This window comes from Drosophila ananassae (assembly GCF_017639315.1).
Source record: "Drosophila ananassae strain 14024-0371.13 chromosome 4 unlocalized genomic scaffold, ASM1763931v2 tig00000054, whole genome shotgun sequence".
Taxonomy (NCBI): Eukaryota; Metazoa; Arthropoda; class Insecta; order Diptera; family Drosophilidae; genus Drosophila; species Drosophila ananassae.
The window spans coordinates 2,673,978-2,695,939 of record NW_025319037.1 but is presented as its reverse complement, the minus strand read 5'-3'; the positions used below and the strand labels follow the sequence as shown (position 1 = coordinate 2,695,939).

Sequence of the window (21,962 nt, the reverse complement as noted above, 5' to 3'; positions counted from 1 at the left end):
TTATCACGACGGTGCTCTCGACGCGTTGGACGGAAAGATCGTCAAACCGGATCAATTGCCAGAAGGTGCCTCAACAGCAGATGAAAAGAAGCACAAGGAGAAGAGCGACTTTTTTCGTAAGGCCAACAGCTATGCAAAATCCATGATTACCACTGCGGTCACGGACTCGGTGTACCAGAAGATCATGGACAAGGGGACAGCACATGATACGTGGGAAGCCCTGAAAAATCAGTTTGAAGCAACAGCGAAGGACCAGGTATTCAGGATATGCAACGAGTTTCTCGCTTTCTCTTGGAATCCAGGTAACGATGTATCAACCCACATAGCAAAATTGCATAGTCTATGGAACGATTTAAATCAAGCTTTAAAGGCCAAAAATGAAACTGAGCTGCCAGATTTAATACTTGTTTGTAAAACGCTACATATTTTGCCAAAACCCTTTGAAACGTTCCGTCAAAATTGGATGCTCTTGACAAAAGAAGAAGAAAAGACTTTCGACGAATTAACTAATCAAATTGTCATGTTTGAGAGAAATTTTAGAACAAAAGAAAATGACGAAAAGGAAAGCCAGGAGGCTTTTTCTACCACAGTACAAAAGGAGCGTCATCAGGATTCAGGAGCATCTGGTCGGAGATTCGATACCTGCCGCTATTGCAAAAAAAAGGGGCACTGGATGGGGAACTGCATAAAATGGAAGAAGGATGGACGTCCGAAGCCGAGCTACTAGAATGCTGAACAAGGAAATTGTGCAGAACCAACGTTAACTCTCGTCTCAGTCCACAATGGCGTGTTTGCAGCAGAGGCAAACTCAGAGGTCGACTGGTGGATAGACAACGGTGCAACAAAACACGTTGTGAAGACTGCGAAGTATTTCGAGCATTTTGAGAAGTTTGAGAATCCGAGTTGGATCAGAGAAGCTTTCCATGAAACCTTGTCAGCTTTGGGCCAGGGCACAATCAAAGTCAAAACGATTGTCAATGGAAAAATTCTTTTTCTTTCTTTGAAAAATGTATGGTTTGTTCCCAATGTAACGAAGAACCTGTTTTCAATTTTGGCTGCCCAAGACAATAATCCAAGTAGTCGTTTCGAGTCGTCAGCAACCGAGTGCACCCTCAAAATAAACGGCAAGATTGTCCTCGTTGGAGCTAGAGAAGTTGGAGGAATACTCTACAGAGCAGCGATCGAGCCCATACTTCCAGAACGAAACGACGATGTCAACGTCGCAACTTTAGGAACTTCAATTCTCCAACTCTACCACGAGAGATGGGGACATCAGGACAAGAACCACATCAAGGACATGCTCAAAAGAGAAATGGGCATTCAAGTCAAGCTTGAGAGTAGCTGTTGCGAGCCTTGCACCCTTGGAAAGACGCATCGATTGCCATTTGGAACGAGGAAACCAGCGACGAAGCCAGGAGAATTGATGTCAGGCGATGTTTGCGGCCCATTTGAGGATTCTTTCCAGAAGAAGATGTATTTGATAGTTTTTAAGGATCATTTCACCAGGTTTCGATATAGGTACATCGTCAAGCAGAAATCAGAGGTCAAGGACGTGTTACGACACATGGTTTCTCACGCCAAGCAACAAGGGCACACAATTCGAGACTTCCTGAGCGACAATGGAGGAGAATTCGAACGTGCAGGAGTGAGAGAAACTCTTCATGAAGCTGGTAAAACTTTAAGCTGGTATACTCCAGAACAAAACGGTGGGGTCGGAAGAGAGAAAATCGAACGATAGTCCAAATGGCGAGAACTTTCAAGTATTCTAATCCAGAAATAAAATTTCCAGAAGCAATTCGGGCCAAGTTGGTCAGCACAGCAGTCTACGTTCTCAATAGGACGGGCAAATCTTCGTTGAAGGGTCTGAGCTCTTACCAACTTTGGCTGGGCAAGAAACCAAGAATCAAACATCTTCGAATCGTAGGATCGACGTGCTATGTACACATTCCATGCCAAAAAAGGAAGAAGATGGACGAAAAAGCTGAAAAGGGGTACCTGGTGGGTTACGACGGCGATGAGAGGTATCGTATTTACTTACCAGAGAAGCACAAAGTATTCGTGTCGAGGGATGTAAAATTTCAAGAGAAATTCAGCAACTGTGAACCAGGCGTCAACCTACCTTTCCAAGATTTTGGATCCAAGGACGTCGTAGAAGACAAAGAAGAAGAAGGAAGAAGACGCGAATTTGCACAAGAGCGAGGACGAAGACACACTCCAGAAGCAAGACTTGAGTGAAGACACCGAGCCGAAAGCCGAAACAGGAAGCGAAGACAATTACGAAACCGGAGTAGAAACAAGCTTTGACGAAGAAAACAACAGGAGAAAAATGCAAACAATGCGGTTGAGGGATCGTTCGAAGTTGAAGAGACCGGAGCATATGGATGACTACGTAGCAGCAGCCGAGAATTTTGTGCTGGAGAGTCCAGATTCCTTCCATGAAGCCATCAACAGCAACGTCGAGTGGAAAAAGGCAATGGACAGGAAAATTGATTCTTTAAATCAGAATGAAACTTGGAGCTTGACAAGACTCCCCAGAGGATCGAAAGCACTTCCGTGCAAGTGGGTCTATCGAGTCAAAACCCACTCCGACGGAAGTATCGACAAATACAAAGCTCGCTTGGTCATCAAAGGATTCGCCCAGAGACGAGAGATTGATTACGACCAAACCTTTAGCTCTGTCGCAAGAATGCTCAGCGTTGAGCGTTGCAGTTAAAAATGATATGTTTTTGTTCTAGTTTGACGTCTCGACAGCTTTTCTATACGGTGAATTGGACGACAAGGAAATTTACATGCAACAACCTGAGGGATACGAGCAAGGACAGGGGCTTGTTTGCAGATTGAAGAATAGTCTCTACGGGCTTAAGCAAGGGCCGAGATGTTGGCAAGAACACTTCGGAGGTTTCCTGCGGAACACAATTTCAAAGTCAGCGAGGCAGATCCATGTCTCTACGTCAGGGAAAGAAATGGCAAAAAGATTCTACTCGTTGTTTACGTATGTAGATGACGGACTCGCCGCAGCAACAGATACGCAAGATTTGGAAGAATTTTTGGACGAGTTAAAATCAGAGTTCAAAATTGTCTCAAACAAGGCTGAGTGCTTCTTGGGACTCGAAATCAAGAAACAAGAAAATGGATTAAAAATTAGTCAACAGCATATCCATGCCACAAGGATTTTGGAGCGATTCAGATTCTCGGATTGCGAAGCTGTTTCAACCCCACTTCTCAAGAATTTGGGAATTACGACAGCAGGGAAAGAATCAGAGACGACTGCGTTCCCTTATCGCCAAGCCATCGGAGCTCTCATGTACCTCATGCTTGGAACTAGGCCAGACTTGGCTTTCAGCATCGGATTTCTTTCAAGAACGCTTGAAAATCCTACAAAAGAAAACATTGCACAAGTAAAGAGGGTTTTCCGTTACATTTCCGGAACAATCAACGTGGAATCCACGAATGCTACAGCGATGCTGACTTTGGTGGCTGCACGAAGACTGGGAGATCTACATCAGGGATCATCATCATGTTTGCCTCAGGAGCAATTTCATGGAAAAGTCAAAGGCAAGCCATGGGGTCCATTTCTACTACAGAGGCTGAGATCGTAGCCGCCAATGAAGCTGCAAAAGAAATAATTTGGCTTAAAAGATTGTTTCAGGAAATCGACAGATTGGACCGAGCCCCGATTCTCCAGGTCGATAATACTGCTGCCATTAGGCTGGGCCAAAACCCCGAATTCCATCGCAGGACCAAGCACATAGCCAACAAGCATTTCTTCATCAGGGAAAGAATTGCTGAGGGAGAATTTGGAATCGAACAAATCCCGACTGAAGAACAACTCGCAGATATGATGACAAAGCCGATCCTCAATACTTGTCTCCGGATTCTTTGCAACAAGATTGGACTCTTCTGAAGGAGAAAAACACCATTTATTTTGCTTTATATAGAGTCATAAAAATTTTCAAGTTTGTCAATTGAATTGTTATTTTTGAATTCTCACAAGGGAAAGTGTTAAAGATAAATGTTTCAAATTCAAAAATACCCGCCAAGAGGGCGCATATAATATAATAATATCATATCGATAACTTTTAATATCATATCGATTGTATCGAATCAAAACAAAAAGATATAACCTAAAAAGCTGTCGAAGAGAGTAAATAAACAAGAGTTTGATTTTCAAGAAATATGGTTTATTTACTGGCCTAAATAACTAAAGAAGTAAAAGTTATAATACAGCAATGTCCAATACAATAATATAGTAAATATACAAGGCCTAAGCCAAGAAATTCTAAAATCAAAAGGATCAACATCAATTGAGATCCAAACAGATATATACATAATTTAACTTGGTAGATTTAAATTTTCCTATACCGTGCGAAGGAATAATTGGCATAGACTTATTAAAAGATTTAATTGCCAGTTAGATTTCCTACCAGCAGAAGACTTGTTAATAACACAGGCCAACAGCAAAAAATCTCCATGCATAATTTCACCTGTTCCATAACCCTTATGTTAAGCTTCCGTGAACCAAAGTCTAGAACGAACATAGGTTCTATCTCACACAGTGTCCGCGGAACACCTAAGAGAAGAAATTGATCTAATTTTACCATATATGATATCTAATTAGATATAATACATAAGATTAGATACATAATTATGTAGGCTGTGTAATGGCGATGGCGATTTCTAGTACATATCATTTCGAAATGTTTGTGTACCAATTAAAATTAAAGAATATCTAGCAGTTACCAAATCTTTGGAATACTCATCCAAAGTTGAAATCTCCGATTTTCTACATTAATTTTTGATCTATGATTTTTTCCAGACATTTTCCTATGGAAAATTTTTATTTTCCTAATGAAATCAGTAGATCATACCATGTTTTCATTTTGGATTTGAAGGGAACTCGAAATAATTTTATGGAATTTATTATTGGTGGTTAAAAAATATTTTCGTCAAATAAATTGGAGTTTTTAATCTCATATTTTCAAAAAGTCATGGCTATCTACAGTTTCTGTAAAACTTTACTAAGCCAGCTGAATCTGCAATATATGCGTTTTGAAAATAGAAACAGTTTTAGATAGTCATGACTTTTTGAAAATATGAGATCTCATCCCACACCAGGAGATTCAAAATGGAATTTATGTCACAAATACCATTGCAACCTCTAAAAACACGTTCTTCCGATTTTTAAATACCACTGATACTGATCAATTAGTCCAAATAAATAAACTCAAACATGAAGAATTTTCGAACTATGATGTAGTTCAAACAAATTAAGAGTCCAGAAAATAGTTTTATCTCAATTAACCAAAAACTTTCGTCCCCAATTCTAAACTCAACTGAAAAGTTTATGTGGCCACTATACTGATATATTTGGACTTAAAACCGAGCCAATATCCACAAATAACTTCTACAAGCAAAAACTGAGATTAAATGATGAAACACCAATCTACATAAAAAATTATAGAAACTCTCCTACTCAATGAGAAGAAATTCAAGACCAAGTGGAAAAATTAATAAACAACGGGATAGTAGAGCCGTCAGTCTCAGAATAGACCCCTTCTTCTCGTTTGCAAAAGGATTTGCCTAAGCAATCTATAAAAATAGCTTCAAAGCCCAACGTATATGGAGTCATCTATAATGACGTAAAGTAGTGATCTTGCACGTAAAAACTATGACTTGTTTTTTTAAACATGAAAAAAAAATTACTGCAAAATATAATGTTAGCTAGTTATTTACCAATGGAATTCTGGACTTAGGTCAGTTTTTCCAAAGGTTTGAAATGCAAGATGGTAAATATAATATCAGCCAATTAAAAGTTTCAATTTCAAAACAAGAAAGGAAAGCTAACTTCGAGCGGAGCCGAAGTTGATATACCCTTGCAGTTCAGTCGCAGTCCGCTAGGTGGCGCCACGCATCTTATATTATTGGATATATAGCGGATCGTATATAGTCGGCCGATCCTTATGAAATTTGGCATATTGAATTATTTTGCCCAAAGAGTAATCTGTACCAAGTCCCATCTTTCTAACTTAAAAAACACCAAAGTTATGCCAATTCCGATCGTTCTATGACAGCTATAGGATATAGTCGGCCGATCCTTATGAAATTTTGTACATAAGATATTTTGGTCAAATATAACATGTGTGGCAAGTCCCAACCCTCTAATTAAAAAAACACCAAAGTTATGGCATTTCCGATCAATCAGTTATATGGCAGCTATAGGATATAGTCGGCCGATCCCGACCGTTCCGACTTATATACTACCTGCAAGAAAAAATAAGATGTGTCCAAAGTTTCAACTCGATAGCTCCAAAACTGAGAGACTAGTTTGCGTAGAAACCGACAGACAGACAGACAGACAGACGGACATGCTCATATCGACTCAGGAGGTAATCCTGATCAAGAATATATATACTTTATAGGGTCGGAGATGTCTCCTTCACTGCGTTGCACACTTTTGACCAAAATTATAATACCCTCTGCAAGGGTATAAAAATGGGCAATACAAATCTAATCTAATCAACCAATACAAGGTCACACTGGCATCACTAAAACCTTGGCAAAAGTCAAAAGATATTGTTATTGGAAAGACATGGCCCGATATACTACTGACTACATAAGAAAATGTCAAAAGTGCCTAAAGTCAAAAACGACTAAACTTACAAAGACACCACTGGCAATAACTGAAACCCCAGAAATGGTTTGTTACACTGTAATTGTGGATACGATCGGTCCCTTTCCCAAATCCGAACAAAGAAATGAATATGGAGTAACTTTAATTTGCGACTAGGATATAATATGGGAAATACCTTGTAGCGATACCAATTAAAAACAAAAGTGTGAAAATAGTTGCAAAATCTATATTTGAACATTTTATTCTAAAGTAGGGTTAAATGAAGACGTTCATTACGCACATGGGAACAGAATATAAATATTCAATAATAGAAGATTTATGCAAAAATTTAAATATCAAAAACGTAACTTCTGCCGCACACCATCACCAGACTGTAGGCACAGTGGAGCGAAGCCACAGAACACTTAATGAGTTCATCCGTAGTTTTCGGCAAAACACTGAATTTGCCAAAACATTTAAATTCTTAAAAAAACTTAAAAAACTTTATGCAACATAGGTGATTATGCTAGGAGGAGTAAGTACTGATTAGAAATAGCCTATAAAGAAACGAGTTGTATGACCTTACAAGTAAAGAAAGATATAGCAATAGGATATATTGTTTTATTGAAAAATGAAACAGGACATAAGCTAGACTTTAAATATTCTGGACCATATAAGGTGGAAAGTATACAAGAAAATGGAAACATAATTTCAAGGTTAAAAATTTATTATTAACAAGAAAGGAAAGCTAACTTCGGGCGGAGCCGAAGTTTATATACCCTTGCAGTTGAGTCGCAGTCCGCTAGGTGGCGCCACGCATCTTATATTATTAGATATATAGCGGATCGTATATAGTCGGCTGATCCTTATGAAATTTGGCATATCGAATTATTTTGACCAAAGGGAAATCCATTGAAACTCCCATCCTTCTAACTTGAAAAACAACGAAGTTCTTTCTTCCTGATCCTGATCAAGAATATATATACTTTATAGGATCGGGGTGTCTCCTTCAAAATTATAATTTGACCAAAATTATAATTTTACCCTCTGCAAGGGTATAAATATATAGAATAAACATTAACATTTTATTGTATGATTCGAACTAAATATGAAACATTTTACTTATAACTAAATATTATGATTTTTATAAAAATATAATTATTTTTCTTTTTATGCAAAAAAAAAACAAAATAGTCACAGGCACAACTTAAGTTGAAATATAATTGCTTGGTGTCTATAATATGAGTGCCTGCACATATTAAGCATTTAAGTAAACTGCACAAACGTCAGCATTTCCCTACTGCTTGACCATTTAGCCATCACGCTTATGCATATACTCCATCTCTCGCGCTCCCGCTTAACAATAGCTTAAGTGAGCATAAACATACATGCATACATAAGTAATAAAGTCTCTCCGCTGCCGGCTTCAAGGGCAGCGCAGCTACGAGGCTCTAATAAAATATGGAATAAGATATTCATTGTTAAAAACGCTTTGAACAAATAACGACATAACAAAAGCATTCGGATACTTGTATTTTCTATAAACCTACATGGATATACGGATACTACAAAATAATACCCGTCGTCACTCTATCCCGCAAGCTGATTTTAAAAATTATTCATTTTTCGAATGTGTAAATGAGAGTCCCTCTTTAAGGGATCCCGAACTTTATTATGTATATGTATACATATAATATTAATAATCCGCAACCATTTACGACCTATTTTGCGATACAATTTTATAGATTGCAGTTGTACATGAAATTCAAACCTTAAAAAATTTCTTATGGTCCGTCGACATAGTCTCGACCACCAACATTAATGCGGCCCTCAGCTGCGGTTACCGAAAATCCAAGAATTCTCGTATCCAGTTTGGTCATCTTATTTTTCTTTAGCTTTTTCTGCTTATTCTAAAAATAAAGTCAGTGTACTAATCAAAAATCATATGTTTATCTCACCTTATTGTCGGTGCAGTCATTCGCCGACGGTGTTATTGCGGGAGCGGGTTTACACATATCATCATTGTGTGCATTTTGAGCACGTTGTAAACTTTTGTATTTACTGCGACGCTCTAAGAATTGCCTTGAGAATTCTGAAGATTCTTTGCCTTCACCTGAAACATTTTTATGTTAGATGTATGCAACAGAATATTAGAGTTTTTTTATTTCTAAAATCCTCGATTTTCTTTGACCGTATTTTGAATTAGTTAGTTTATATCATGTATACGAACCAAGGTACATGCGGACGTAATCCTTAACTTCATATGGTGCTTCTAAATCTTGCAAGAATGTCACAAAAGTTGGCACTGAAAAGATGTTTAATATTTGTAACATTTTTAATAAACAAATACTGTTGTTAATTACCATCTACTTTAGACGACATATTATCTAAACTTTTTATACACCAGTTGGTAAACTCATTTTCATACTCATTAACCTTAGTAGACAACTGATCTGAACTACTTTGCTGCCCTTGACCTTTTGAATTGGATTTTCCATCTTTATTATCCTTGTCATCGAAAGAACTAGCTGCTAATTTTTGATTCACTCGCATCTGGCTCAATTTATTTTTCTCAGAACCAGGAAGAACTCTTAAAGACTTTCCAGTATTATTCATTACTGGCAATGTTTGGCTTTTACGCAAGTTGCGGAGCGATGGAACCGTTTTACTATGGCTTTGAATATGGTTTCTAGTGTTCGAGCTTATTGCAGATGTCATCGCGACGGTAGAAGTACTGCCCGTACTAGATCCATGAAGAGAAGTTTGATTGATTAAAGAGGCTTTAGGTTCGTCCCATAGCCCAGCGGTTGCTAATGACATTGGAGAGGTGCAGTTTGCACTCCATGCCTTATTTGAGCTTCCCCAGATGTTCGACAAGCCAGGGGTCCCAACAGTGGAAGGTATCGGTGAATGGCGGAGTTGATCGATTTCCCGGCGACGTTGTTGCTCCAAGAGATCGTTGGCTAATCGTTTCGCTTCTTCCGCTTGAATATCGGCCAAGCTCATTACAGGTGCCGAGGTGGGCGCTGCCTGCCATTTAAGCAATGCATCATTGGCTTCTGCAGCGGCTGCTGCATTGGCACGCATCTGTTTTTCTATTTGCTCTTGGTGGCGCTGTTGATCGGCTCGACGCTCTCGACGTTCAGCTTTTTGAATTTCCGCCAGTCCGGGTGCCGTGCTGTTAGAATTTGATGAGTTAAGTGACCACGGTGCCACAGATTTTGCAGGTGACCGCGATGTTTGTCCTTCTCCCGTCTTAGAAGTCATATTTTTATTAATTTGTATTGAGGAAGATGTTCCTGATAAAAATTTTATACAGAATAATTTAATTTAAAAAAAAATCGTGAATTGGAAGTGGAATTTTCTAGCGGTTTTTATACTTACCCGTTCCACCACTTTGACTTAAATCTTGGGCGTTACCTAGAAGAGCTTTTCGACGTTGGGCTTGTATTTGCTGTTGTCTTTCCTTTTCTTCTTGCATTTGTCTGGCTTTTTTTTCTTCCTCTACCATTGACCTGCGTTTATCTTCTTCCAATTGTAAACGTTTTCGCTCTTCCTTAAGACGACGTTTCTCTTCAGATATTTCGCGTCTGCGTTCCTCTTCATTAACTTGTTTAACCTCAGCCGGTTGCGGCTGTTGCTGTCTTTGAGGCAATGAATGTTTAATTTGATTTTTGAGCTGCTCATCGAGATGAGACTCTTTGACTGAATTTTCAATTGAATTTTTCATTAAATCAAGATTTTGGGAGGGAGATTCTCTTAAATTTCCGGTAGACTGACCTATTTCCCGCAAAGGGCTTAGCTTTAAACCATTATTAAGGCGGGCCTCTACATGAGAATTTATTGGATCTTGATAAGACTGTTGTTGTTGTGTTATTGTCTGTCTGTGGTGGTTTCTTTCTTGTTCTAAGTTATCTCCTTCCCAAAAGAGTGGCTTTGCATTTGAAATTTCTGACCATTGTTGAATGGAATCTTGATGCTTGGTAGGCGACTGCCACATAGGAACCATTAAGTTTATTTGAGGTTTATCCGTATAATCGTCGTTTTCATTATTTTTTTCGTTATTCAATGCAAGATTTTGTGAATGACCACGCAAAAGCATTCTTAAATTATATTCGTTTAATAAATCCAATTCATTTCTTGTAAGCTCATCTAGTTTAGATGTGTCGGAAAGGGAAGTACTTTTCATTACATGATTTCCAGAATTGGAAGAAGCTCCTATCTGTTGTGACGGCTGTTGCAACAGTTGTGCATTCAATATAAAACTATTTGCATCTAATAAATTAACCATTGAGGGTGGTTGATCAGATGAATTTGCAAATAATTTGTGCTGATCTTTTTTAACCTTTTCAGCCACATCTTGATTAAGTCGTCTTGCTGCAATGGGGTTTAATAAAGAAAGCGAGCTACTTAGTCCGTTAAGGCTGCTCAAATACTCGGGAAGAGTAAGCATCTGAACTTTCTGCCTGACAATCGACTCACGTTCAGCAGCTGAATACCGTTGAAAGCATTCGTTCTTAGATAGCTCTGCCAATATTTGGTACTCCTGGTGCTGAAAATATTGATCCTGTAACATTTGAAAACGCAATGTTAGCGTGTGAGAAGTGTCCATATTATTTCCAACAGAGTTCCCTTTTAAAGCAGCACTAAGAGAATCTGCGGCAGCTGTCACATTTGCCTTAAGGTGGTCGTCCCTACGTTGTGCCAATTGTTGTTCAACTATCGATACAGAGATAGGTGAATGCGATGATTTATGGGTATTTAGCGGAATTGGCTCTGAATGTGCACTTGAAATCGGAACAACAGAATAACTTTCTAGTTCCAATGGCGTCGGCAATAAGTGGCTGTGTGTAAATGGCATATTACCATGGCAAATATCAATAAGATCGCCAAGGGCTCTGAACCTATTGTCAGAGAATCGCCGTACAAATAGGTTTTCATTAAAGTAGCCCGCGCGATACCATTCTGTCATCTCCACAGCACTAAAAGGTCCTTGAACATTCGCCTGAGGATCCCGATAAAACCACAATTCGTTAAGGCTTGAATTAATCCTATGCGATGGAACTACTGACATATGCTGCTGGTGAAGATGATGTTGCTGTAATGTCACCTGATCAGAAAAAGGCGAATCTGATAGCGACGAATGATGAGGGGGCTGATTTGATGTCCCCGAATTCGTATTTATAATTTTCATTGGTATAGATGGATGTTGTTGGCAATTTTCATTATCCCTTACCGAATTAGATTTCATATTTAGCTCAACTTCTGAGACACTTGGCATGGTTTCCACTAATCGAGCGCAATCTGTCTGAGTTTTAATTTGATTTTCAGTTATTTGACTATCATCTTCCATAATGAGTTTTTCCACTTGATCAACCACTTCCTTTATTCTATCAGATATGTCGCCATGAGTTTCCTTTGATTTTTTTTTTTTATCAGGAGATTCACTAACTTTAAAAACCTTTTCGGTTTTTAACTGACATTGGACCTTGATTTCCGTTTCATTATCCCTAGCGGTGGGGTCTACAATTTGGGGCATAAAGTCATCATAAGCTGAATTTGAGTTCTTCGTCGATGATTCATTATTTCTGTTTTGAATCATTGGATTATCAGACATTGGATTATCACCATGAAAAGCTCCACTTGCATCAAATGTCCCACCCAAATCAGAAGGATTTTCCATCGCCCATTCAGGTAGAGTATCATCGACATCTGTATTGGTATTATTGGCAGTCCACAATGACGTGTTTTTGCTGGATATTCGTGCATAATTTGTAACTGAACACCCCCCGGCACCTATTCCACTGGGTCCATTTACCGATGCTTTACTGTTTCCACGGTCAATTCCCACAGGCCCAACTGTTGATATTGGCCGTTGAAAATTATTGGAACTTTCGACATTGGAGTCTTCATCGCGCCAACTTGTTGATCGCCCTGAAACAAAAAGTTTAGCAAAAAGCAAATTAATACTTTGAAATGGACACTCTTATAAAGATCTTATAAATTAAAACTGTTAGGTAGTAAATGTTTCTATGGACACGATGGACACAAAATTACAACACTGTAGCTCGATACAAAAAGCAAAAAAAACTAGTAAACAAGAAAGGAAAGCTAACTTCGGGCTGAGCCGAAGTTTATATACCCTTGCAGTTGAGTCACAGTCCGCTAGGTGGCGCCACGCATCTTATATTATTGGATATATAGCATATCGTATATAGTCGGCCGATCCTTATGAAATTTGGCAAATCAGATTATTTTGTCCAAAATAGAATCTGTACCAAGTCCCATCTTTCTAACTTAAAAAACACCAAAGTTATGCCAATTCCGATCGTTGTATGACAGCTATAGGATATAGTCGGCCGATCCTTATGAAATTTTGTACATAAGATTTGTTAGTCAAATATAACATGTGTGGAAAGTCCCAACCCTCTATCTTAAAAAAACAACGAAGTTATGGTGCACTGCAAATCGTATCCTGGTATTCCCGCACGCCACCAAAACATTGATATTGTCCTCATCCGCCAAAACACCGATGGCGAGTACGCTATGCTGGAGCATGAGTCCGTCAAGGGAGTGGTGGAGAGCATGAAGGTGGTCACCGTGGAGAACGCTGAGCGTGTGGCTCGGTATGCCTTTGAATACGCCCGCCAGAACAACCGCAAGAAGGTGACCACCATTCACAAGGCGAACATCATGAAGCTGTCCGATGGTCTCTTCCTCGAAGTGGCGAACCGCGTTCACAAAGACTATCCCGAGCTGGAGCACAACAACATGATTATCGACAACACCTGCATGCAGGCCGTGTCGAATCCCCATCAATTCGATGTGATGAACATGACCAACCTGTACGGCACCATTGTGTCCAACGTCATCTGTGGTCTGATCGGCGGAGCTGGTCTCATTTCAGGAAGGAATTACGGTGATCATTACGCCATCTTCGAGCCAGGCACCCGAAACACAGGCACCGCCATCGCTGGAAAGAACATCGCCAATCCCGTAGCCATGATCAGCGCCAGTATCGACATGCTGAACCATCTTGGCCACAAGGAGCACGCCAAGGTTATTCAAGATGCCACCTACCAGACCATCGTCGAAGATGCCATTCGTACACCTGATCTGGGCGGTAACCACTCCAGCACTGATGTTGTTGAGAACATACTCAAAATCCTGAGTGCCAAGCGCGTGAATTGGCCACATGGAAATTATTTTAGCCAATTTTAGGCAATATCGTACAAGAATAAACACTCAACCAACCGCTAACAAAACTCAGCAAGATAAACCAAATCGAACTAAGCATAATACCAAACCAATCAAAATTATATTAACCCCACAACTAAGCCAATTTGAGAAATCTTGTTCCCCAAGCCAATGCATTCAGCGTTAATGTGATGCCCCGAAAGAATCGGTTTAATAAAGTTGAGGTCGAATTATTCCGCTGATTAACCAAGTCCAATATTATCCCGGCTATATGTCCATTGTGTGTTCGTTCGATGTCAAAGTGTGATAAATCAGATCTACTTGCCGGTCCCGCTCTAATTTTCTGCACACTGACTTTTTTTCTTAACTGAGCTCCATTTCTACTTCCTCTACTCTATTTTACTATCCTAAGATAAAAGAAAACATGTATAACAGAAAGAACACAGTCGAAACAATTATTTTCCCCACAATTCGACCAAAGCGATATTAATTTGTAACTTAATTCTTTTAAAAATTGTAATATTGAGAAGCAAATTCAAACAAAATGTATTATTCTGTTCGAATATTTATTAGTAAAAGAGACAATTAAACAAAGATGGCATTTCCGATCAATCAGTTATATGGCAGCTGTAGGATATAGTCGACCGATCCCGGGCGTTCCGACTTATGTACTACCTGCAAGGAAAAGAAGGATGTGTGCAAAGTTTCACTTCGATAGCTTTAAAACTGAGAGACTAGTTTGCGTAGAAACCGACAGACAGACGGACCGACGGAGGTCGGTATAAGTCGGGATCGGTAGACTATATCTTATAGCTGTCATATAACTGATCGATCGGAAATGCCATAACTTTGGTGTTTTTTAAGTTAGAGGGTTGGGACTTTCCACACATGTTATATTTGACCAAAATATCTTATGTACAAATTGGAATCGTCATAACTTTGCTGTTTATTAAGTTAGAAAGATGGAACTTGGTACAGACTCCATTTTGGCAAAATAATTTGATTTGCCAAATTTTATAGGGATCGGCCAACTATATCCAATAGCCGCCATATAACGCCATGAACGATTGGAAATGGCACAACCATAACTGCAAGGGTATATCAACTTCGGCTCCGCCCGAAGTTAGCTTTCCTTTCTTGTTTAAAAATTAATTTTAATCACTGTCTCACAGTTCAGTTACATTTTTAGTTAAGTTTTCAAGCTTTTCCCCGTGCAAACGTGTTTTTCTCATCGTTTTTCACAAACCTAAAAAATATAAACAAAATAGGGAAAGGACTTCAAAGACAATCGCCGAGTCAGTTGCTCGAAATAATGCGTGCTTTTCGCATGTCTCACCGGAGCCAAAAAGGAATGCAATGTTGAACGCGAAGAGAAGGATAAAACTGAACTTTTTAATAGATGTGATGAATGGGTCAAATGAAATAAAAAGTGTATGAACTAAGTCTTACATCGTGTTTTTGCGCGAATTTTTTCAAGCGTGGTTCAAGCGAAATTTTCGTAGATCTTTATTTCTGGCCTCGAGAGCTTCCTCTGACATGGGTTCTATCGGAAGAGCAACATGTTTGATAATTTCTGCACCATTTATTAAAACTTTGTGGATAGATGCAAGCATGTAAAACAATGGATTTACGTCTACAAATAGTGTTGCTGTTTGAAATGCATAATGTTTAAAGGCTTCTGTAACAATTTTATATCCAGACGATTTTATATCCAGACAGTAAGATTCCACAAAATCTATAAATTAAGCGAGAGCTTGTTCCAGTTATATTGGCACGCATTTTTGGTTCTTGAAAAATTTTCTCGCTGTGTTGCCATTATTAGTATTGCCTGATCCAGGCTTGGGAGTATAAACCAATATGCCCATTTCTTTCCGCAAATGATCTTGTATTTCCTTTTTTCTAATATTTACAAAAATATTAGAAGAGCTTTATCCAAACTTCGTACTTGCCAATTTTTATACCTTTGCAGATTATAATTTTGAAGTGTGCAACGCAGTGAAGGAGACATCTTCGACCTTATAAGGTATGTATATCCTTGATCAGGATCTCCTCCTGAGTCGATATGCATATGCCCGTCTGTCTGTCTGACCTGTAGGCCGAAAATTTCATAAGGATCGGCCGACTATATCCTATAGCAGCCATATAACTGAATGATCGGAAATGGCACAACCTTGCCATTTTTAAAGACGCTTGGGGCTGTTTCCAAGATTTTTTTTAGAAACTTGATTGGATGGTGAAATTCTCACAAGGATCGGTCAACTATATACAATCCGATACATATATAATAATAATGCTGCCTTACTGCAAGGGTATATCAACTTCGGCTCCACCCGAAGTTAGCTTTCCTTTCTTGTTATACCCTTGCAGAGGGTATTATAATTTTGGTCAAAAGTGTGCAACGCAGTGAAGGAGACATCTCCGACCCTATAAAGTATATATGTATATTGTTGATCAGGATCACCTCCTGAGTCGATATGAGCATGTCCATCTGTCCGTTTCTACGCAAACTAGTCGCTCAGTTTTAAAGCTATCGAGTTGAAACTTTGCACACACCCTTCTTTCCTTTGCAAGCAGTATATAAGTCGGATCTGCCGGGATCGGTCGACTATATCCTATAGCTGCCATATAACTGATTGATCGGAAATGCCATAACTTGGTTGTTTTTCAAGTTCAAGTATCGACTCAGGAGGTGATCCTGATCAACAATATATATACTTTATAGGGTCGGAGATGTCTCCTTCACTGCGTTGCACACTTTTGACCAAAATTATAATACCCTCTGCAAGGGTATAAAAATAAATTTTGGCGATTAATAAATTTTCTTAGGGTAGCTAGCCTGAAAAGTTACATAAATCAAAAATTTTAGCTGGCTTCAAAACGAAGTCGAACGCACGCACATGAAACAGTGTATGTGAATGTGTGAGCACGCGTACATATAAAGATCAGTTTAACCGCGAAGAACCTGCTTGATGATGCGCTTCTGTGCGACTGAACAACCAAAAAAGTCCAATGAGATTATGAGCGTACAATTGAGCGTAAGAATGAGAGTAAGATTCTGGGGCCTCCGGGGCCTGTCAAAAGACACTTTTGCGTCCATTTTCGTTGTATGAAATGAAAAGTCTGTATGTTGTGCGGTTAGTGGTAGTATTAAGTTAGTTAGCAGTTATTATGAATTTTATTAAATTTTTTTGTTAAAACTGCTATTTCAGTGAAAAGCCAAAAGTTCGTGAAGTTCGAAAATATATGAGTAAAAGACAAAAAATGACTAAACCTAAATGAAATGTTTGTGCTTTTCAATCTCTATATTCTAAGTTCTTAAAATACTATTGAAAAATACCGGAAAAAGACTCGAAAAATTTTAATAAAGCAGTAATATATTTTCGATTCGGTTGCACTGCTATTTTAATGAACACTGCTTTATTTTAATTCACTAAGCGAAAAAACGTTGTGTTATTTCGTTTATTGTTATTTCAAAATTCGAACGGGCACTAATATAGTGCCTTTAAAAATTAAACCAAATTTGCTACCAAAAGTTCTTAAACAAATGCTTAACAATACTCTTCCGCATCCACCATTTTTGATAAAGAAACATGTTTTCTTCCAAATTATTAAAAAAAAATTTTTTCAGTGCAAGTTTTTTTTCTGTTCTGCCCACCACTGGTATAAACATAAAAAAACTGCAATTATAGAAAATTTTAGGTAATAAAAAAACAGTGTGTGTCTAGGGACACGCGTGAGGAAAGAAAGTTCCTTTGGCATTTTTTCGTTTTGCAGGCATGACGAGAAGGAGGTCAATAAAGGAGAAAAAGGAGTGAATAAAGGCGAAAAATGATTTACAACATTTATACAAAAACAAGAAAAGAAAGCTAACTTCGGGCGGAGCCGAAGTTTATATACCCTTGCAGTTGAGTCGCAGTCCGCTAGGTGGCACCAAGCATCCTATATTATTAGATATATAGCGGATCGTATATAGGCGGCCGATCCTTATGAAATTTGGCAAATCAGATTATTTTGTCCAAAATAGAATCTGTACCAAGTCCCATCTTTCTAACTTAAAAAACACCAAAGTTATGCCAATTCCGATCGTTGTGTGACAGCTATAGGATATAGTCGGCCGATCCTTATGAAATTTTGTACATAAAATATGTTGATCAAATATAACATGTGTGAAAGTCCCAACCCTCTATCTTAAAAAACAACGAAGTTATGGCATTTCCGATCAATCAGTTATATGGCAGCTATAGGATATAGTCGGCCGATCCCGGCCGTTCCGACTTATATACTGCATGCAACAGAAAGAAGGGTGTGTGCAAAGTTTCAACTCGATAGCTTTAAAACTGAGAGACTAGTTTGCGTAGAAACAGACAGACAGACAGACAGACGGACAGACGGACATGCTCATATCGACTCAGGAGGGGATCCTGATCAAGAATATATATACTTTATAGGGTCGGAGATGTCTCCTTCACTGCGTTGCACACTTTTGACAAAAATTATAATACCCTCTGCCAGGGTATAATGATTTTTACTTTTACTTATTTATTCTAGGTATATAATCAGTAGGTCAAAATATCACAGGACAAAAATACCAAAAAACAAGAAAGGAAAGCTAACTTCGAGCGGAGCCGAAGTTTATATACCCTTGCAGTTCAGTCGCAGTCCGCTAGGTGGCGCCACGCATCTTATATTATTAGATATGTAGCGGATCGTATATAGTTGGCCGATCCTTATGAAATTTGGCATATCGATTTATTTTGCCAAAAGAGTAATCTGTACCAAATCCCATCTTTCTAACTTAAAAAACATCAAAGTTATGCCAATTTCGATCGTTCTATGACAGCTATAGGATATAGTCGGCCGATCCTTATGAAATTTTGCACACAAGATTTTTTGGTCAAATATAACATGTGTGGAAAGTCCCAACCCTCTAACTTAAAAAACACCAAAGTTATGGCATTTCCGATCAATCAGTTATATGGCAGCTATAGGATATAGTCGACCGATCCCGGCCGTTCCGACTTATATACTGCCTGCAAAGGAAAGAAGGGTGTGTGCAAAGTTTCAACTCGATAGCTTTAAAACTGAGAGACTAGTTTGCGTAGAAACGGACAGACGGACAGACGGACATGCTCATATCGACTCAGGAGGTGATCCTGATCAAGAATATATATACTTTATAGGGTCGGAGATGTCTCCTTCACTGCGTTGCACACTTTTGACCAAAATTATAATACCCTCTGCAAGGGTATAATAAAAAATAAACTTAGAAACAGTGCGAAAACAGATGAAATGCAATTGAAAATTAAAATTATAAATTGAAATTGAAAACTGAAATTGAAAATTGAAACTGAAAATTGAAACTGAAAATTGAATGTTGAAAAAGTTGAGATTGACAATGAAAACTCAAGATATGAATTACAATTTCAAAAACATTTGTCTGTCGCATTTCTTCAAAAAAGAGATAATAAGAGACAGAGAAAGAGAGATTGAGGAGAAATGGTTATATCCTCTCACTCTACGAAGGAGAAGAAGACGGAGAGCCGTTTAACGTTACGTTACGGTTTTTCTCGGCTAGCCCTCTTCCGCTAAACCCATACCGCGCCATAAGAAACTTCGTTCCAAAAAAGTGCTAACGTAACTTTATGTAAGTGCTAACGTAAAAAATGTAAACTAATTTGTTTTTAGAAGCTATCTCACATTTTGAAATACACAGCCCTTAAAAGGATAAGTTTTATTAGTCGATAGCGTTTTAACTGAGAAACTAATTTGTTCAAGGCTACACTAAACTAGAGAATAATCAAGGATATGTAAAACATTAAACTCCAATTATTTCATATTGTAGATTATCTAACTTTAACTATTTAGGTACAGATTGTAAATGTATAAATATTTACCCCATCGATGAGAATTGCTAAAAGCAGTACTTCCGCCGCTACTTCGCCACCCAGTAATATCCGAACCGCTTGTAGAAGGGCCATCCCCAGATCCGTCCTCTTGCCGTGCACGCCTCCAATTCTCCATATTACGATGACTAGAAAACTCTTTTCGCGGACTTGAGTTTGGCGTAACACTCCAATCCAAACTTCCCAATCCGCTAGCAGATATATTACCCATTATTGATTCACCAGTTCCGTTACGATCACACCAATTACGTTCCGCCTAAGCAAACAAATTTAATGAAATATAAATTTCACTTTAGCTAATTTACCTTTGTCTGTAGCGTCACACATTCATCATAAGGAACCCCAGGACGTTGATATGTAGGATGATACGAGGATTTTCCCCGCATCCGTCCCCTATCAACTGCTCCACCTCGTCCATTACCACGGGAAGACGTTCCGAATCCACCGGACGAACGTTGAAGCCATCCTGGGCGGGACTATTGAATAAAAACTGTGTAACAATATAAAAACGAAACTTTTTAAAACTTACGCTGTTCCCGACAGAAGATTGATTATCCTCGTCAGAGCTTGGGGTCAGGGCAAGCGGATATTGAACCTTCTCAACAAAAAGCTTTTTAAAAGAAGGTAGTATTTGCGGCAACAAGCAATTCCGATCAAATAATGACAGCATCTCCTCACGACCATATCGGTATTCAGGCAAAAGATTACGCGATGCCGCTGCAGTTGTATTATTATTTTGTGTGATAGGTAAGCTATTATGTCCTCCACTACTGACATTGTAAACACTGGAGGAGCCTGCGGGCTCAGATGACATATTACGCAACCATCCCGGACCGAATTTCATCGAGTCTGTCATTTTAAGTAGCCTCTTTTTCTCTTTTCTACGCTGACGCTAAGTTCAAGGAGCAATACAAAAAATATATGAAAATTCTTTAATACAAACATAAATTTTACGGAATACAATATATCAAAAAACAAATTCCGTTATAACCAATTTTATAATAATAATAAAAACTAAATTTTTCTGAAACAGTTAATAACGATTTAAAAATATTTATTAAACTTTGTTGCGTGCAGATTATTTTTTTTTTCCTATCAAACGAACCTAACCTAAAAAAATAAATTGAAAGAATTCGAACGTACATACATGTAGTTCTCACATGCACATAAACAAAAAATTTTTATTTGTACATACATATACAATGTATGTATGTTTACAAATGTACTTTTGTAAAATTTTTTTAAAACAGTTGCCCAATTTTTATATCAAATGTAACTTTAAGCCTTAAAGTTTAAGATTTGGCTGTATCCCTAGAGGTACACTAATTAGATTTAGAACTAGACCTATTTCATATATGCTTTAATGCATATAAAAGAAAATATTTTTATTCACAAACTTGAAATTCAAGAAAAAATCACCTAATGCTTCTTTAATTTGTTTTTTTAATAGCTACGAAAGTTTTTTTTTATAGATACGAGAGTTTTTTTATTTTAAATGTTCTACCTAAAACGCCTTACACGTTATAACCAATGTATTTTTGTAAAATACTAAATCCACGATTACACAAGCCCAGATTAATGTGACTGTTCATGGGCAGATAAAATCATCTAATATGGCGATACGAAATTCTAAGAATAAGACCACATTCGCACTGTCTGCGAAAGTATATTTTTACAGTTTGGCCAACTTTGCCATTTTCTGGCAGACCCCACAACATTTCATAACCAAAAACTGACAAACCACTTAATTGAGAAGAAGCCTGTTAGCTAAGCTAAGCTAAAAATATGAATTTTAAAACAGTTAATTAAAATTCATATTTTTAGCTTTTAAAACTCTCGTTAAATAATACTCTTTCATATAATACTCATATAATAGGTACGTATACTCAGCGTTGGATTTACACTAGATGCCGTCGGTGCAGATTTCAAGGAGCGGCAAAATTGTAATCTTAAGAAAAGCATTTTTTTTATCACAGTTATATATTTGAATGCGTAAGTATCGCGTGATACATACAAAAATGATCAAATTCATAATTATTATGGATGACAGCTTACTTAATTCCATACACATTCGATCATAATTTGAGTGAACACTTTCCAAGTGAACCAAGCTTACAAAAAATTCTTACTTATCACTGAATTTGATGATTCAGTTCCAGTGCAGATTTGCGGAAAATCTATAACTCTGACCTCGAGTTTTTATTGGATGACGAACTAATTACTTTCACGCGTATTGCTCTGAAAAAAAGTTA

At 38.1% G+C, this 21,962-nt stretch overlaps 2 protein-coding genes across 6 annotated transcripts; one reads left to right on the top strand and one right to left on the bottom strand.

Annotated features, from left to right (window-relative positions):
* Positions 1-8,232: 8,232 nt before the first annotated feature.
* LOC6505328 (GIGYF family protein Gyf) lies at positions 8,233-21,312 on the bottom strand. 5 transcript variants are annotated; one of them, XM_032452131.2, is made up of 9 exons: positions 21,229-21,312; positions 20,240-20,602; positions 20,016-20,186; positions 19,702-19,966; positions 9,995-12,544; positions 8,974-9,909; positions 8,841-8,915; positions 8,569-8,723; positions 8,233-8,520 (listed from the first exon to the last, which is right to left on the bottom strand). In XM_032452131.2, the coding sequence occupies exons 2-9, from the start codon at positions 20,564-20,566 to the stop codon at positions 8,395-8,397; spliced, it is 4,605 nt and encodes a 1,534-aa protein (XP_032308022.1). In that variant the 5' UTR covers positions 20,567-20,602; positions 21,229-21,312; the 3' UTR covers positions 8,233-8,394. The 5 variants fall into 5 exon arrangements, with proteins under 5 accessions (XP_032308022.1, XP_032308021.1, XP_032308020.1 ...); XM_032452130.2 differs by having other exon boundaries at positions 21,215-21,303; XM_032452129.2 differs by having other exon boundaries at positions 8,233-8,511; positions 20,240-20,591; positions 21,229-21,247.
* Positions 13,029-14,403, top strand: LOC6505349 (isocitrate dehydrogenase [NAD] subunit gamma, mitochondrial). The gene is made up of 2 exons (XM_001966854.3): positions 13,029-13,800; positions 14,123-14,403. Coding segments are annotated over exons 1-2 (738 nt in total). The 5' UTR covers positions 13,029-13,063; the 3' UTR covers positions 14,124-14,403.
* Positions 21,313-21,962: the final 650 nt, after the last annotated feature.

Bases quoted from the DNA above. Each gene is read 5' to 3' on its own strand.
- LOC6505349 (XM_001966854.3), top strand. From the start codon at position 13,064: ATGGTGCACTGCAAATCGTATCCTGGTATTCCCGCACGCCACCAAAAC.
- LOC6505328 (XM_032452131.2), bottom strand. From the start codon at position 20,566: ATGACAGACTCGATGAAATTCGGTCCGGGATGGTTGCGTAATATGTCA. The intron at 12,545-19,701 runs GTAAATATTTAT...TTTTTGTTTCAG, and splicing joins TAGCAATTCTCATCGATGGG to GGCGATCAACAAGTTGGCGC. The intron at 8,724-8,840 runs GTTCGTATACAT...AAAATGTTTCAG, and splicing joins TTACGTCCGCATGTACCTTG to GTGAAGGCAAAGAATCTTCA.